This window comes from Myotis brandtii, unplaced genomic scaffold (assembly GCF_000412655.1).
Source record: "Myotis brandtii unplaced genomic scaffold, ASM41265v1 scaffold251, whole genome shotgun sequence".
NCBI classification, from domain to species: Eukaryota; Metazoa; Chordata; class Mammalia; order Chiroptera; family Vespertilionidae; genus Myotis; species Myotis brandtii.
The window spans coordinates 395816-413904 of NW_005359516.1; the positions used below are offsets into that span (position 1 = coordinate 395816).

General features: G+C 58.2%; 2 protein-coding genes across 3 annotated transcripts in view; both read left to right on the forward strand.

The window, feature by feature from the left end:
• RAB11FIP5 (RAB11 family interacting protein 5 (class I)) overlaps positions 1–16159 on the forward strand; it is a 20884-nt gene extending 4725 nt beyond the window's left edge. For both annotated transcript variants that reach the window (XM_005867750.2, XM_005867749.2), the window contains exons 2-6: positions 54–490; positions 624–1320; positions 8302–10230; positions 13426–13615; positions 13878–16159. In XM_005867750.2, coding sequence (XP_005867812.1) covers positions 54–490; positions 624–1320; positions 8302–10230; positions 13426–13615; positions 13878–14081 — 3457 coding nt within the window. In that variant the 3' untranslated portion in view covers positions 14082–16159. The remainder of the gene's footprint in view (positions 1–53; positions 491–623; positions 1321–8301; positions 10231–13425; positions 13616–13877) is intronic.
• Positions 16160–17325: 1166 nt separating this feature from the next.
• Positions 17326–18089, forward strand: part of SFXN5 (sideroflexin 5) — a 109907-nt gene continuing 109143 nt past the window's right edge. The window contains exon 1 of the mRNA XM_014540919.1: positions 17326–17885. Within this exon, the coding sequence (XP_014396405.1) occupies positions 17781–17885 (105 nt within the window). The 5' untranslated portion in view covers positions 17326–17780. The remainder of the gene's footprint in view (positions 17886–18089) is intronic.

Consider the following 18089-nt stretch of genomic DNA (forward strand, 5'->3'; position numbering starts at 1 on the left):
CTCCCTGTGTCTGCGACCAGAGCTCTACCTGACTTCCCCTACCCTTCTCACAGGTGGTACAAGCTGCACTCCAAGCCAGGCAAGAAGGAGAAGGAACGTGGGGAGATCCAAGTCACCATCCAGTTCACGCGTAACAACTTGAGCGCCAGCATGTTTGACCTGTCCATGAAGGACAAGCCACGGTCCCCCTTTAGCAAGCTCAAGGACAAGATGAAGGGCAAGAAGAAGTATGACCTGGAGTCCGCGTCTGCCATCCTCCCCAGCAGTGCCCTGGAGGACCCCGAGCTGGGCAGCCTGAGCAGGATGGGCAAGGCCAAGGGCTTCTTCCTCCGCAACAAGCTGCGCAAGTCGTCCCTGACCCAGTCCAACACCTCGCTGGGCTCGGACAGCACCCTGTCCTCAGCCAGCGGGAGCCTGGTCTTCCAGGGCCCCGGGGCCGAGCTCCTCACCCGGTCCCCGAGCCGCAGCAGCTGGCTGTCCACTGACGGGGGTGAGCGAGGGGGGCCGCCCCTGCTGTGGTGGGTCGTGGCGCTCGAGTCTCCATCCAGGGAGCAGGGGAGGCCTCTGGCCAGGAAACGGGGCTTCTCTGCCCTGTGCTAATCCTGTGTGTGCTTCCTTTTCAGGCAGGGACACTGCACAGTCCCCCAAGTTGTTCACCCACAAAAGGACCCACAGCGACGAGGCCAGCCAGATGCGAGCAGCTCCTCCCCGGGCCCTTCTCGACCTTCAGGGCCACCTGGACCCCGCCACCCGCTCCTCTCTCTGTGTCAATGGAAGCCACATTTACAACGAAGAGCCCCAGGGCCTCTTGCGGCACCGCAGCTCCATCTCGGGCCCATTTCCACCCTTCAGCTCCCTACACAGCGGTTCTTCTCGGCCCTCTGAGGAAGGATCCCGGGCTGCAGATGACTCCTGGGGCAGAGGCAGCCGCCGCACCAGCAGCTCAGAGGCAGTGCCTGGACAGGAGCTGAGCACTCAGGCTAAAGCGCTGGCCCCTGAGGCCAGCCACTCTGGAGAGGAGGAGGGGGCCCAGCTCTCAGAGGGGAAGCCAGTGCAGGTTGCCACACCCATGGTGGCCTCCTCAGAGGCTGTGGCGGAGAAGGAGGGAGCCCGGAAGGAGGAGCGGAAGCCCCGGATGGGCCTCTTCCACCATCACCATCAGGGGCTGAGTCGGAGCGAGTTGGGGCGCCGTGGCTCTCTCGGGGAGAAAGGGGGTCCCACCCCCGGCGCCTCACCCCATCATTCATCCACCGGGGAGGAGAAGGTCAAGAGTAGCTGGTTTGGCTTAAGGGAAGCCAAGGAACCAACTCAGAAACCCAGGTATGTCCTTGGCAAAACCAGCTTTGCCCCTTGGGGAGGATGCTGGAGTGTTAGCAGCCTGGACTGGGCTGGGAGGATGGAGCTGCCCAGGTGGCCCTGGGGCAGACTGCTGGGGCTGCTTTGCATGGTTGAGTGGGGCTCTCCCTAAGCCAAGGCTCGTTGCCTGCACTTGGAGGCAGTGCGTGTGAGGGCCCAGTGGATCGAGGAGAACTCTTCAGTGGTGGCCTCGCTTCATGGCAGACCCACCGAGGGATCGGGAGGAACAGGAGAAAAACAGCAAAGCCATTTGTATGAATTTTTGTTTCTTAACCTCCACCTCTTGCCCTTTGGCCTCCAGGTAAGGAAGCCTTGGCAGGTAGAGAGGTGGGGACTGGGGCTACACCTCAGGCTTCCCCACCTCCCTGAAGCTAGCCGACCTCCCGCAGTTGCCCCAGCTGTTCTTGATCTCTTCCCCCTAAGAGGGAAGTCAAGTAATTGATGCCCCCTCCCCATATACCCACCTCCAATTGCTCCCCTGTCCTGGCAAGAGGCTGTGGGCAGCTCCCCTGAAATCTGAACCTCCCCCTGTCCATGGAGACCCTGGGCCCTGGCCCTCTGGGGGTCTCTTGGTCCTGAGGCATGGCAAGTGCTGAGGATGGCCACTTGGTTTTGAAGGTGCTGAGTCCCACCCAAAGAGGGATGCAGGAGTCTTTTAGCTCAGGCCCTGGACAGAGCTCCTAAGAGGGTTCTGATACCAATTAGGATAATGCATCCAGTTCCAATGTGGGGGTGGGTAGGTTCCCCACACATCCAAGGGATTCTCTGACACCAGCTGGGTGTCCTACAATTCAACTCAACTCTGACACTGTTTACTCAGAGGTCGCACCCGATCCCACAGGTAAAGGGCTCAGTCCTACAGGACACCCGCCCTCTCCCACCACTTCAGACACCAGTCCCAAGTCAGTGCTTCAGACTGGCCAGCTATGCTAGCAGGCTCCAACAGCTCCCTCCTTGGGTTCAGTTAATTTGCTAGAGCAGCTCACAGAACTCAGAGAAACATTTTACTTACTGGGTCACGGGTTATAAAAGGCTATAACTCAGCAACAACCGATGGAAGAGATGCATAGGGCGTGGTATGGTGAAAGGGCACCACACTTCCATGCCCTGTCCGAGCACAGCCACTCTCCCCAGAACTTCGAGTGCTCACCATCCGGAAGCTCTCCCAGTCCTTGCGGGTTTTGTGGAGGCTTCATTCCTTGGGTGTGAGGGATGACATCCTTGGCCATTGGCTCAACCTCCTCCCCCCAAAATTAAGGGGTGGGACTGAAAGCTCCAACCCTGTTTATGGTTGTTTCCTTTGGCAACCAGCCCCTCCCATTAGGTGCTTCCAAAAGTTACCTCATTAACATAAACCCAGATGTGGTGAAAGGGGTTTGTTAGGAATAACAAGCACCCACTTCACCTTCATGGCTCCGAAGTGTTTTCAGGAACTGAGAACAAGAGACCAAATATTATAACAAAAGGTTCTCCATTGTCATCTCTCAGGAAATTTCAAGAGGTTTGGAAACTGTGATCCAGGAACTTCATCAGAGCACATATGAGAAATATGTATTTCTTGTAAATCACAATATCGCAGCCCCTGACCACCACTCTGGCCCCTTTCCCTTTTTCCAACTCCGAGCCTTCCACAGCTGCTGACTTGTCTAACAGGGCCCAGGGTGAGGCTCTAGGCCTAGGCAATAGGCCATGTATTCGCCATTCTCAAAGGCCTGAGGCCAGTCCTACACAGGAGCATGCATGGCAACCCTGATGAGTGTGGCAAAGGCAACCGTTCCTGCTCTCTCAGCAAGCCTGCTCCTCCCCTTTATGGAAATAGGGGCAGGAAGTGGGGTGGGAAGGCTGGGCACAGTGGTGGAGGGTCAAGTGATAGGGTAGAGGGAAGGTCCCTAAACCTCTTCCTGAAGTCCTGGTTCTTCCCTTTCCCTGTGAAATTCTGCTGAGAGGAATGGGGATGGAATGCAGGGCCTTTTGCTGTGTGGGCCCTGGCCAGCTGGTAGCCTCACAGACAGGAATGAGGGTGGATCAGCCTCTGAGTGAGGCTGCCCTTCGCTTCCCCTGCCTAGGACATCACCCTCAGTCCCTTCTGCCCAGCCCCTACCCACCAGAGTCCAGGGGAACCGCTGGCCACTGGTAGCCTAGGGGAGGAGTAGGAAGAAAGGTTTGGTCCTGTGACAACTCAGATCTTTGTAGGAGGTGGAAGAGAGGGAGGCAGTAGAAGACCCAGACGGGGCATTTGCTGGGAGCAGGTGGGGGCCAGGGTCAGAAGGGGCACAGACCATGGGCTTGGTGCTGTCATCTATGGGTGTCTCCAGGCCTTTTCTGGGCAGGACAGATGCTGGGGGACACCTCTCTGTGAGGTCATTTCTAGGTGCTTGCCCAGGTTTGGGGCGTAGACCCCTGCAGGCCATGTCTCTGAGTGATGTTGGGGTTGTCACTGCTCCTGCTTACAGCCTCCGTTTTCCTTCTGTTTCTCCATGTCTCCTCACGGCCTTTGAGAGGCCAGATGGACATAGGAAGCTGTGAGATGTTTGTTCTCCTATTTGAATTCTGAGCTTGTCCACAGCTGGTTGGAAGGCACCCGGGGCACTCCTGCCCTCCCTCGGGCCCATTTGCAGGGCAGGCTCTGTGGCCTTGCATCCAGGCAGGGCGGGAGGGGCATTTCTTTGGGTAAAGGGGCTTGGCCAGGAGAGGCAGGAAACCTGGCCATTGAGCTCCATCAGTGTCACCCTGGGCCCTGTGCCTTGAGGGGATGGGGAGGCTGGCCTGGAAAAAATAACTGTCCGTGCTTACCCGGAAGGCTTGCCTGGGGCTTTTGAGGAGAATAGGAGGATGAGCTGACTCACTGCAGGAAGCCATAGGTTAGACACCAGAACTGGACTGCCTGCCTGAATATAGCTGCAGGATCCCCAGATTCACAGGCTCAGAGGTTTGGGGGGCCTCTGCCCTGGGGCTGCACTTGTGCTCTGTTGGGTGTTCCTCACGAGGAAGGGCAGCAGCGCCCTCTAGTGATCTCAGGTGGCACTGATGCCCCGTGGAGAGACCCGAAGTAGTATGTGTTAGAGCTGTGGGCAAACTATGGCCCGCGGGCCTTTGAAATGAAAAAAACTAAAAAAAAAAAAAAAGACCGTACCCTTTTATGTAATGATGTTTACTTTGAATTTATATTAGTTCACACAAACACTCCATCCATGCTTTTGTTCCGGCCCTCCGGTCCAGTTTAAGAACCCATTGTGGCCCTCGAGTCAAAAAGTTTGCCCACCCCTGACACACAGTATCCAGAAAAAAGCTGCTGCCGTTGGAGAAGGCAGTGGCTGGAGGAGGGGGAATAATGGCATGAGGGCTGAGAAGAGAGTCCTCCTGTTCTTTCTGACCTGGCCCCTCTTTTGCCCGGTTCTGTGGCTGTTACACTAGGCCCCTACCAGTGTGTGTGTGTCCGGGGGAGGGGAGAATTGGTAACGGACACCAAGCCCCATCGGGCCACTGGACACGTCCCCACTCCCCAGCCCTGCAGTGAGCCGTTCATTTTGAGCTGCAGTGAAGACTACTTGGTGTGTGTTTAGGGCCACCACGACCATGGGCGCTATCCTGCCAGGTCCAGAGCGGTTTGTTTTTGTGTCTGTTCCTCCCTTTCTGATCCTTTTAGAGCGTCAGCTTCCCAAGGGCAGACCACTCTATCCCCTGCCCTCCTCCACCACAAGTGGTAGCTACAAACATTGTTTTAATCTGGGGACAGTGAAACTACACAGACGCAAGTGTACTGTGGCCTTTCTCCATCTCTGCCTCCGCCCCAGCCCCTCAGCGGGGGTGGTGGACAAAGTCCCCAGGAGCCTGGAGTGTGCAGTGGCCACCGGGAGAGCTCGCATTCTCAGCGGAGTAAATGAGTGACTATGCTGTGTGCCCAGTGACTTAGAGTTAGTGTGGCCATCCGTCCTGTTTGTGCCTGTTTTCCTGGCATAGTTAATAGTGTCTCTTTACCATAGTTAAAATGTTCCAGTTTGGAAGATAAATTATGTGGTTCCCTACTTACAGCTCACAGGCCCCACTGTGTCACCTCATTGTGCCCAGATGATGGGAGAGAATATGTCCAGGCTCCCAGACACGTCTCCTGGCCATTGGGCACATCTCAGGCAGAGGACAGGAGCTCATGCCTCAGGAGAGGTGGCTGAAGGGCACGTTGGCTGGGGGTGGTTACACCTCAAAGGCTGGCTTCAGCCTTTTGGGAAGCTGCCCGGAGGCGAGCCTTTGCAGATCCACAGGTCATCTCTGGGGTCAAGGTGTGGAAATAAAAAGACACAGAGCTCATCTCAGCCTAAGGAAGAGCCGTCCACCAGCCACAGAGGTGGCCCGTGGTAGAGTGAGTTGCCACTTCCAGGGCTTAAGAAGAGGTGATTGTTGGAGAGAACAGGTGATTCCTCCGTTAAATGGCAGGTTTAACGAGTTGTTCGAAAGTTCCTGCAGGCCCTAAAGTTTTATTTCCATAGCTTGAGAGGGCAGAGCCATTGGATTTCTGATTTCTTTCCCTAATTCTTGATCTTAGAAGATGAATCAGCATAAGTTGACGCCCCCACTGCTTGATGGGAGCACGGCACTGTGCTAGGCTGGCACGGTGGGTTCTGGGATGCAGGTGTTTATGTCTGTCTTCAGAGCATAACCTGCAAAGCCAAGCACACATGGGCACGTGTCTCTATCTGCCAGGTGGAATGGTAGGGAGGGGATGTTCTAAGGTGAGAACCTTCAGAATGGGCATCTCATGGATCAAGGGTGAGGGAGGCTGGGGGAGGGGTGTGTTGCTAGGTAGGAGGGATGGATGGATGTTCTTAGAGGGAGCCTGTCCAGTGCTGGGGAGCCTGCCGGGCCAGGCACCTGGAGTCCCTTACTCCAGGGAGACCTGCTTGCTGGTTCCATACCAACGGGTTTGTGTGCATCTCTGGGGAGCCAGTGGGGTTGCCAGCCTAGGCTGGGGCTCCAGCCTCCTTCCCTCCTGCTCTGCTGCCCTGTAGTTCCGACTGCCGACCCAAACTGCAAGGGTGAGTAGGGCCAGCCGGGGCTGCGCTTGGTGCTGTTTAATGTTGATGGAGCCCTCTTCCTTCAGGCCCTGTGGCCACTTGTCATAAAGGAGACTGGGGAAAGCGGTGGCTCAGAGGACCCCGCCCTGCTCCTTGGGGCTGAGACCTGCCCACAGGGGTGGCTGTGTCTGGTATGGGTGCTTCAGTGGAGGGGGTGTCTTGATCCACGTAGTGGTGGTGCATCACTTTCCTTAATCCCCAAGGTAGGCGTGTGCCTTGGCCCGGGGGCCTGCCTGCAGTGAGGGGGGAAGGGATGTTTGTAGAGGCTGGGGCTCCAGGCCGAGGATCCTCCCGTGTTGTAACCAGAGGCAGAGTGGTACAGGGCAGCCTCCCCCTTGATCTCTAGGTGGTAGCATGAGACTGAGAACCGCCCCGGATGGGGACTTATTGTAACGCAAAAGTAGGGGCAGCAGAGTCTCTGGAAGCTGGATTCTTAATACAAACCCAGGATGGGGACCTGGGCTCCCAGACTTACAGACTGTTGGGAAGCCCACCTTTGCCCTGGTTGAGCCAACTCCTTCCCGCCCCCTGCCCACGGTGTTTGTGGACAGGCCGACTCTACCTCTGCCCAGCTCTGTGTGGGGCCTGCTCTGTCCGGGGCCCTGGTTCTTGGAAGAATCCTGGTAAGCTCCAGACTTCTTGGCCTCTTTCCCTAATGCCCCTCTAGTCTAACCGGTAGCCCTTAGGACTTCTGCCAGCTCATGGCCCGTCCTCAGGACTTCCCCGTGGAAGGCAGCAGCTTGAGGAGAAGATGGATGTGGAGAAGTTCCCATGATGTATCCACTTGGGCAGGGATTAAGAATTGGGATCTTGGGGCTTAGAGTCGGGCCTGGGAGATGAGGCTCAGTAGGTGAGGCCACAGGAGTCTGGATCTGACTTGGGGTCAGCTTCAAGGCAGCTGCAAACCGCAGTCAGACTGGGTTTGGGGTGCTGGGTCCTGACTGTCCTTTCTGGCTCTGTCTGTGTCCTGGGGAAACCGAGAGCTCTAGTTTCAGAGTCTGCCCCTGCCCACACCCCTAAAGCCCACTGCACACTGTAGACAAGATGCACGTACAGAGGATGCCCCCTCCCAGAGAGGAGGGGACATGTGCAGGCCAGCCAATGCTCTCCAGGATTTGGGGGCATGTAGGCTCATTTCCATGGGATGGATTTTCCAGGGGAGCCAGAGATCTGTGCGGGGGAGGGGGGGGGAACCCAGGAGGCCCCTGGCGACTCCCAGCCAGCTGCTTCCCAGGCTGGCCTGTGGGTGCTGGGGTACAGAGCACCGTCTGCCCGATGCTGGTCCCTGTGGACGCCTGACAGATGTCCTCAGCAGTGCCTTGTTGTCCTCCTTGGACAGTTATGTGCTGATACCTTGTCATGCCTGACAGCAGCCCAGCATCACCTCCTGCTTCTGTGAGGGGTTGGCAAAGTCAGTCATGTCTCTGATAGTGAGGGCTTTGTCCAACCAGATAACCAGGCTGGCCTTTCTCTGGCCTCTCCCACTCCAAGCCAGTCCTGAAGGGATGTGAGGTACGTTCTGATTGCCTCCCAGGCATAATTCTCGTGTTGAGTGGAATCTTCAGCATGGGGTAGTGGAAAGAACACTTGGTTTAGGTTGGGGCCCTGCCTGTAAAATGGGATTATTGCTTCCCAGGGTTGGTGTGAGGCTTCAATGAACTCCACCCAGCATCTTCCTCCTTGGGTGGTGCCTAATGTAGGTTACATGTTGGGTTTTCCCTCTGTCCGCTGGCCTACACACGTGCCTGAACCCAGCCTGGGTGGCATGTGGCACCTCGTCCAGAGGCAGGTGGGGGGCAGGGGGCATGGTATTCAGCAGGGGCGTTCCCAGTCTTGGCATTAACCAGGAGGCTCACGGTTTTGTCTCCCTCCACAGCCTGGACGTGTCTCCTCAGGTAGAACCTGACCCAGCTGCTCTTCCTCACCACCTCCCCTGCTCCCCCTGTGCTCCGGCCCCCCCCACTCCTGCTCCCACCGCTGCTCCCATGCTAAGCACTAACCTTTTTGCAGCCGCCTCCCCCGCTGCAGCTGCCGCCACCGCCACCGCTGCCCCTGAAGCTACCCCACCTGGATTCTTGGGTCTCACCAACCCGTTCCTCACCTCCTTGCAGAGCAACCCTTTCTTCGAGGAACTCCTAGCCGACAAAGCACTAAACTTTCCTTCACCTGCTCCCTCTCTCCCCAGGGCCTCGAGGGCCGGTCCCACCCCCCTGGCCTCCCCTGGGAAAGCCCTGCCTGAGTGGGAAGACACCTTCAACGTCTTTGCTGCCAGCAGGCTGTGTCCAGAGGCCAGGAGTGAGATCCTGGCCCTTGCAGGAGTGGGGCTGCAAGACCCAGGCCCTGGGGCCATGACAGTGAAGGCAGCTGAGCCCCCAGGGGGCCCAGGGGGAGGAGGAAGAGGTGGGAGCAGCGAGGGGCTGGAGCCCAGGGCTCCTCTGGACTTGGGACTGGACCACCAGAGTTTGAGTGCTGCCGCCCCGGGGCCCCTGGGGTCTGTAGAGGCCGGCCTGCCCTCCACGTCAGCCTTGCTGCACCCGCGAGCCTCAGACTCAGAAGCAGACAGGGAGCCGACGGCCCCAGGAGGGGAAGCAGGGCAGAGTCCAGCAGACAGTTCATCTCTGTTTAGCTCCCCAGAAGTGATCAGCGCGTGGGAGAGGCTGCCAGGCCCGGACAACGCCCCTGAGGGCCAGCGTGAGGAGGCCTCCAGAGACAAAAGCCAGCTTTTGCAGGAGCTCAATACGGTGGACGATTCCTGGCCTTGGGATGTGGTCACCCTTTCTCCTGCGGCTGAGATGTCCTCACCAATCATACGGGGAGAGTCTGATGAACTGCCTCCTCCCCCCGTGAAGCCAGAGTCACCAGAGCCTGTGAGCCCCAAGGGGAACCAGGGGCTCCCCCAACTGGAGCTGGAGCCAGAGCCCAAACCCGAGTGGATGTTGGACAAGGGGCTGCCGCCCAGCACGCTGCCTCCCAAGCCGCCTCGCCTCTTCATACCCTCAGATTTCCAGGAGGAGGAGGAGGCTGCAGGGGGGCTGAGTGGCAGGGGGGCAGAGACGGGAGAAGGCGACGCCTTCCCAAGTGCGCTGGCTGCTGGTTCCCCGGAGGCCAAGGAGGACGGCCAGAAGCCAGGGTCCGAGTCTGACAGCTGTTCTTCCGGAACCCTGCTGGGTGAGCCAAGCCTGGAGGAGCCAGTGGAGGACGCCAGCCCTCCTGCGACTTTATCTCTGCCCACCAGCTGCCCTGAGGGTCCTGCCCCCATGCCCTCTCACTCAAAGAGCCTGGCTCTTCAGAGCCAGCAGATCTGCGGGGCTCTGGAGAGAGGACAAGGCCCTGAGGCTCCTGAGGCCCAGAGCCAGGAACCAGCAGGAGAGGGGCTTGGACCCCTGCCGGGCAGCTCCCCCCAGCCTGACTTGTGGGCTTTGGAGGAGGATGCCTTGAACCCCTTCTTGTCTCAAGAGAGCCGAGATCCCCCCAGCCTCCCCTCCACATCCCCTCCAGAGTCCAGGGACTCATCCATCCACTCTGGACCAGAAGAGCTGCCCACACCCCCGGAGCCCACCTTCCCACCGCCCCCTCTCCCGCCCTGGGCCAGCCACTGCCACGGAGGGCCCAGTTCTCCGTGCTCTCCTTTGCCTGGAGCCTGGCCCCTGACCTCTTCCTCCCTGTCCCCCGGGGAGCCAGCCTCCCCCCCTGGGGGCTCCCCTGCCCCACTTGGGGAGGACCACGCTGCAGTCACCCCAGCCTCCCCGCTTGCGCTTCTGCCCTTGGAGACACGACCAGCTGAGGAACCACAGCCCAGTGACAGGTGAGCGGCCACCCGACAGCAGTCTCCAGGAGGAAGGGGGTGAAGGGGGCAACTCAGCCTGCAAGGGCCTCAGCCCCTCCAGGGGCTGTCCCTCCTGGGCGAAGGCTTGCTCACCCAGGCAGGACAAGGGGGGCTTTGAAGACATGGGTCTCCTGTGGTGCCGGCTCTGAAACTGCCTCCATTTTGGGACCTTGGACCAGCAGGTGCCCCCACAAGCCAGGACTCTGGGGGATGACAACGCTGATGAAATGCAGGGGGTGAGGAGTGGGTGGGGAGGTGTTGCAGGTGGGCAGGGAAAGGGAGGTGAGAGCTAGGGCCCTCAGCAACTAGGGGCTGGTGGGGGGAGTGTAGCTTGTCAGATGCCCTCGTCCCTCCCGTCTTCTGCCCCAGGCCCCAGGGTGAGAGGCTGTGGAAGGCAGAGAGCCAGAGGACAGAGGAGGGGCTGGTACTGAGGTCAGAGAGGAAAGCGGAGATACCACTGAGGAGGAAAAGAAAAAAGGAATGCGTCCCACATCTGTGACCCTCAGAAGAAAGGGTCTCTAACCTCATCAGGTGCTTCACTGGTTTGTGGTGGTGCCTTCAGGGTGGCCCCAGGCGCTTAGGACTGTGCTGAGTTAAGTGGTTGCCCGTGGGACTGGTCACTGTGGCATTGGTCTGCTTTGGAGGAATGAGGCTGTGTCCTCACCGGGTGGCTAACGAGGAGTGCCCAGGTCACTGGGGGTGACAGGGTGTGACTTAGCAGGGGCAGCAAAGTCTAGAGGCGTGCCAGCGCCCCAGGAGGCCTGAGGGGAGCAGCGAGGGGAGCAGAGATGCTGCTGCTCTGATGAGCAGGGAAGGGAAGGGTTTGGGGAGCAGGGCAGGCTCCAGCAGCGGCCTCTGGGAGGCCCAGCCCTCGGCTCCTGCATCCAGTCCTCCCAGTTCACTGAGCATCCAGTGTGTCAGGGATGAAAGATGCTGTCCCCGCTGTGTTGCCAAGAGTCCCAGCCCAGTAGGGAGGATGGAGGTGAAGCATGAAGGGAAGGCCCAGGGGCCTTGCTGATCTCTGAGAAGGGGGGGAAGCAGACCGGGCTGCCTGCCTGCGGCTGCAGTGCTAGGTGGTGTGGCCATTCCCAGAGCTTCCCAGTGCCCTCCGCTGGCCCTGCTGTATCCCAGCAGCACTTCCAAGTGCACTCGCCACTTTTCACCCGTCTTATTCTTTTCACCCGTCTTATTGGCTTCCTGTCTGTACTTCGCATGTTCCTTACATCATGGGCCAAATAGAACTGTCCCCATTTCTCAGATGGGGACATAGAGTCCATAAGAGCTTCAGGGTCCAGGGTCCCTCAGGTGCAGAGGGGCAATCAGACCCGGAGCCCAGGACTCCTGGCCCCACATTCAGGGTGTTTGCATGCCTCACTGGTATCCCTCCCTGCCCCTAGCACAGCCCATAGGTGGCAGTAGAGCTGCCTTTACGCCCCCCTTCCCTAATGCAAACGCCTGGGTGGGAAGGACAGACAGATGTTCTTTTCCCTGCTGTCTGCCCCTGCCTGGGCTCTCTGCCCTCTTCCCAGGTTGTGGGCCTCCCTGCATGTGGGTGAACCCTTCTGCAGGGGATGTCAGGCCTTGGCCTAAGCCTTTTGCTTCCTACTCTCTAATGGTTGGAATCCTCCGTGAAGTAGATGTAAAGAGGTCCTCTAGGAGTAGGTTAATTGAATTAGGGGCCCGGTGCTTGCAGTTTGGGTAACTGTCACAGGTATGGGTGCTGGGGGCCCAGAGGAGGGACAGCTTAGCCTGGGGGAAGCAGGAAGGTTTCCTGGAGGAAGTGGCCTTGCTCAACTTTGAAACCTGAGTAGGAGTTAGCAGGCCCACAGGCCAAGGGGCAGCGTTCCAGACAGAGGGAGAGCCTGTGTCCTGGCTGGAGTGCATGGAGGGCCGGGAGGGAAGGCCAGGGGCCCGTTGGGTTAGAGACTGTTTTCTGACCCTGGGAGGGAGGCTGAAATCATGAGCCCACAGCACAGTGGAGTGGTTAGAGGTGGGCAGGACTCTGGCAGGGGAGTCGGGGGCGAAGGGGGTGGCTGACTTAGCAGCTGTGGCCAGAGGAGGAAGGTTTAGGGAGCCCTGGCCTGGCGAGGAGGGGTGGTTTGAGAGAAGGTAGCAGGGCTTAATGTTTGTTAAGGCTAAAGCCAAAGCGGGGGATTCGGAGGAGGTCCCAGGTTTCTGACTAGAGCCATGGGCGGCGGATGGTGCCATTCAGCACTGGGGAGCCCAGGAAAGGGCAGGCGTGGAGGGGAGGGTGACATGCCTGGGGTGGACCCCACGTGGATAAGCCAGCCTGAAACTGTCTGCGTGGGTCTAGAACTCGGGGCCGAGGTCTAGGCTGGAGACCGCTGTGAGGAGGTGGAGGGGAGAGAACCCCCGGCAGACTCACATTTAAGACTGAGAAGTTGGAAAAGCAGAGAAGAGCATGGGGGGCGGGGGGACGAGGGAGGAGAGCAGCCCAAAGGAAGGAGTGGTCCCAGAGTCTACGCCACAGAGCGGTCAGGAAAGAGAGACCCGGGTCTCAGCAGGAACGTTTGTGATGGGCTGGTGGGGCCCACATCCTGTTCTCTGGGTTGAGGAGTCAGTGAAGGTAGGAACTTAGACGGAATGTGGTCTACACGCTCTGGAGAGGCTGGGTGAGGAGGAAGAGGTGGGTGACTGAGGGTGGTAGCCAGGCAAACACAAACCCGTGTAAATGCTGAGGGGAAGCAACCAAGGAAGAGACATGGGCAGCCTAGTGTCCCAGTTTGCCCAGCTCTTTCCTGGTTGGCACGGCAAGTCCCACCTCCTGGGAATCCCCAGTCCTGAGAAAATTGGGAAACTGGGAGGGTTGGTCCCACTCCTCTCCCCCAACCAGAGAAAAGTTACAATACAGAAGAGGATGGAGGGAAGATGGGAGGAGGGGGCAGCCCTGGCGAAGACGGTACAGGCACAGAGAAGTCTGAGAGAGGCCTCTGCTGTCCCGGTGAAGGGGAAGGGCCATCTGAGGGAGTAAATGGGGAGGGGCAGGTGGCAGGGTGCTGAGGAATGTTGGGCACAGCTGCCCTGAGGCCTTGCTTTGTAGGGGCAGCCACCACAGGAAGCAGTGGTGGGTCTCTGTCCAGCAGAACTGTGGCCCTACCTTCTCCTTGTGCTGCCCGTCCCTCCCCATAACGCATCTCCTGTCTGTCTCCGCAGTCCCCACCCCGTGAAGCCGCTCAGTGCTGCCCCCGTGGAGGGCAGCCCCGACAGGAAGCAGCCCCGCTCCAGCCTGAGCACCGCCCTGAGCAGTGGGCTGGAGAAGCTCAAGACAGTCACGTCCGGCAGCGTGCAGCCTGTGGCGCCGGCCTCCCAGGCTGGCCAGACTGTGGACACCAAAAGGCTGAAGGTGAGGCCTGGCAGGATGCCATGGGGGTCAATCAGACGTGAGGTGCTGGGGAGAGAGGAATTCAGAAACAGGGTGCTGGGCAGGGTGCGGCAAGGAGCAGGCCTGGCCTCCCGTGCCAGAGCCCTGAAGCCAGTTAGGCCATTTCTGGCGTTGGCGACAGAGGCAGCTCCGGGGCCTGTGGTGGTGTAACTGGGGTGTCGGTGGCCAGGCAGGCAGTTAGGCCTGAGGGTGCCCTGCTCACTCTCATTCCATCTGCCCTCAGGATTCTGGTGTGCTAGACCAGTCCGCCAAGTACTACCACCTGACCCACGACGAACTCATCGGCCTGCTCCTGCAGCGCGAGCGGGAGCTGAGCCAGCGGGACGAGCATGTGCAGGAGCTGGAGAGCTACATTGACCGGCTGCTGGTGCGGATCATGGAGACCTCGCCCACCCTGCTGCAGATCCCCCCTGACCCCCCAAAGTAGCCCTCTCACCCCCACCCCCCAGGAGGGTGGGTGTGGACCCATTGCCCAAGCAGGGCTCACATCCTCCCTCCACCTGCTGAACTCACTCCCTGGGCAGGCGCAGTCTGTCCTCGGTTGTCACCCCTGGCTCCCCCTCCCTCCTGCCTCAACTGGGGCTGCTGGAAGGAGGGCCTTTGGACTCCAATTAGAGGTGGGTCTCACCCACCTGCCTATTTTCCTACCCCTTAGCTTTGGGGGTTCCAGAAATTAGAACAAAGAATTTAACCCTCAAGACAGCAGGGGTGAGCTGCAATTTGATGTGGTATCTGGGACATACTTTATTACCCCACAGGGATGGTCAGCCATTTTTCCCACAGCTAAACGCTTTCCCTCTTCATCTTCCTCCAGCCCCTGGAGGGCTCCTGGTATTCCTAGGGCTGTGGCAGGGACCAAGCTGCCGATTTGTCTGTGAGTTATGGGCAACCAGGCACCTGCTCTTCAGCCTCAAGTCGTTCTCTGAGAACAAGGAGCCTGTATGGTCTAGTGCAGTGGTCGCCAACCTTTTGGACCTCACGGACCACCAGGGGCCCGCGGACCACCTGTTGGCCACCGCTGGTCTGATGTCCTGTCTGCCATGTCCTGAGTCTGTGTGTGTCCAGCTGTTTGAGAAGCGGACGTGGTGTGGATAGAAGGAGATAATGTGCATTCTTCAGGCCACTCCCTGCCCTCCTCTTCACCTGTCCATGAGTGTCATGTGTGAAGGTGTGGAGAGCCCAGGCAGGTATGGAGAGACCACCTCCAAGGTGTGGGCCCCTCCAGGCCTTGGGGCTTTGGGCTGTTTGTTTGGGGATCAAGCCTCCATCCCTATTCTCGTTGCCTGTCCAGATGCCAAAACTCTGTGCTGCTACAGGATATGAACTTTTGGAAACTGATTAAAACGTGCCTTTTGTGGTGGGGTCAGGGGCTTCTGGATGTAGACCCCGCCCTCTGTTTGGCGCCCCTCTCCCTCCCTGTTGAGCACAAGGGGCTGGATCTGGTAGGATGCTAGGAACGGAAATGGATGGGGGTCAGCCCTGTTGCTGCTCTGCCTTCCCCTAGAGTTAATTTCAGTGAAGGGTCCGGCCAACCTGCTGCTACCCCCTTTACCTACCTGCTGTCTTCTCTTATTCCCTCAACACCAATAGAGAGGGGTCCCGGGGGAAAAACAAACAAACTACATTCTGGAAGTGGGAGGTCCACTCTGCCTATACTTAGGAAAAAGCCTTCCCATCTGTCCTCTACCTGCTGTCCCAGCCTGTCCCTTCCCCGTAGCCTTGACTGGCTTGGCTGCAGTGCACTTTGAACGAAGTGTCTGCCCTTTGGCCCAGCGCTGGTTTGCTTGCAGAAAACAGCAGGCTTCCCTATGGCATCTGCAGGGGACCTTTGGTGGCTTGGGGCACCCTGCCTTAGCGAAGTTGTGGGGTGAGGAGGTGCTGAAGGAGGCAAGTTTGGACCCAATAAGGAGGTAAGGGCTCCTCGGGGATCCCTCTTTTTCTTGAGCTGGCCTGTGGGGTCACTCTCTGGGATCGCTCAGAAAGCCTCGGAAGGAGATTTGCTCTATGGGGGATGTCTTCCGCCAGGACAAAGCAGAGGAGCCCACATATGGGGGAAAGCCCCTTAACATTATCTACCTTAAAGACACTCATTGAGGAGGAGGAAAGTGTCCACAGGTACCTCGGACTTTGGTCCTGCTTTTGGGGGGTCATTGGATGTTGGATATCCAAGGTATCTCTTCTGGGGGAAGAGGGTCACTCCTGCACTAGGTATTCCTCTGGGCTCTAGTCAGTCCCAGCCCTGAGGCTGACCTTCCACGCATCTTTGTGAACTTCCAGAAAGCCCAGGCCAGGGATGTCTCTGGAAGTTTGGAGTTGAAGCCCAGGTTCTTGTTGGATGTTTCTGCTCCTGGCCATGAGTTGGAAGAGGGCTGCAGGTGGGGTGGGCAGGGAGCAGGCACAGTTCTGCTTTGCCGTTTGTCTTCCTAGTTGTAACTCCTGTTTATAAAGACCTTGCTCTTCATGTTTCGAGCACTTTATGAAGAATAAAAAGTTCACAGACTGCAAGTGGCTCTGTTGTGTTCCTGGTTTGATGAGCATGTGGAGCAGGCTTCCTGGGGAAGGCAGGTGATGGCCTTCTTGGGTAACACTGTCACTGCCCTAACATCAAGGCAGCGGCACAGCATTGCCCAGCGGCCCGGACTCAGTCCTTTCTCACTCCCAGGATACAGTTATTGAAGACTTGGGGGATACAGAGGATAAAAGACTTGATTCCTGTTCTCAAACCATTTAGCCTTGTCGGGAAAGGTAAGCTACAAATCCAAGGTACAAATGGTTCTTCAGGGCTAGCTGGAATTTCCAGCTTTCAGGAACGTCTGTGTCTTGTGGTTCAACTATTGAAGGATAAACTGACAGCTATGGATCATACATTGTTAAGAAACACATGGGAAGGCATGAGCCAACCCTGCACCTCACCACAAGACTAAGGAGATCCAAAGTGGGGTTCCCTAGGGTCAGACTAAATATTTCTACTGTACTCTGTGTGAAACAGGCAGCTTCCCCTCCCCCTCCCCCTTGTGTTCATTATCCCTGCTGGTGCCTTGCTTTACCCCCCTCCCTAAAGTCCTTGTAGTGCTCCATAACCCCCCTGAACCCCACTGGCCACTCCCAGCTCTCCTCCTGCCTAGGAATTAGCCACAGGAGGGATCTTCCTTGGCAAAAGGAAGTGGAGGCTGCTAAGGCTCCTAAGACCTCCTGTGCATTTAACTCAGCCAACAACTATAGGGTGTTCCCCCAAGATGTATACACACTTTGAATATTAATTCCAATGGGTTAAATCGAAAAGAAACATCAACTGAGCTATCAGCTTTTAGTAGTGTGTACATTTTGGGGGACACCCTGTATTTGAGTCCCTACTGTGAGCTCTCCCATGTCTGGCACCATGGACTTGGCAGTGAATCAAAAAGTCACAATGGCCCTGTGGACCTTACAGTAGGAAAGACAAGACACTCAAAACAATTATAAATGCAAGGGCTGCAAAAGAAGCGTTGGGTTATAGTGGGTTTTGTAGAAGTAGGGACATGGATTGGGAAACACAATGTTTGCATTGAGTCCATAAAGAGGGCCAGCCTCAGGCGAAGACAAACAGTTAATAGTTTTCTAGGTACAGAATGTTCCAGGGTGGGCGGGGAGCACACAGCATGCCCCAGGAACCGACTATCAGGGTGGCTACAGAGCACAAGGCAGGAGGCAGGTGGGACAGACTGCAGGAGTATTCCGCAGTGCAACTCCTGCAGAAATCCTTCGGAGAGTAACCCTAATCCGCCTCCAGTCCTGGCCCATCAGGTCCGGGGTCCCGTGCGCTCTGGGAGTGACGCCCCCCGCAGCAACTCAAACTTCCCGGGGCAGGGGACCGGGAGGGGTCGCTCCGTGCTCCCCTTGGCGGGGACCTGAGACACGCACACTCGCAGGGTCTGCAAACTGGCAGCGGGAACCCAATCCCGGTCTGCGTGGGCGCAACTCCGCAGTCGAGGGCTGTCCAGCGTCTTGGCAAGAAAAACTACACTCCCCACAACACTCTGCGCCTCCGACTCGCTGCGGTTGCTCATGGCCAATCCGGAGAGGTAGCTGTGGCGGGGGCCGAGGAGGGACATTTTAAAAGGGCCGGGGATTGCGGGCGTCAGTGGCCATGGCGGATACTGCGACCACAGCATCGGCGGCGGCGGCGGCAAGTGCCGCTGGCTCCTCGACCGATGCACCTCCTTTCCAGCTGGGCAAACCGCGCTTCCAGCAGGTGAGGACCGGGCTGCGCTCAGAGGGTCCGCGGGTGGCACAGGGACGGTGCGCGAACTCCTCTCCCAAGTCCCCTTTAGCACCGGGGTCTCGGACCCGCGGCCACCCCGGAGCCTGCGGCTACTGGATGGGGACCTCGGCCAAAGCCACTCCTTCCCCATTGGCCAGCGGGGTGAGCGAGGACCCCCACCTCGGCTGCCCATTG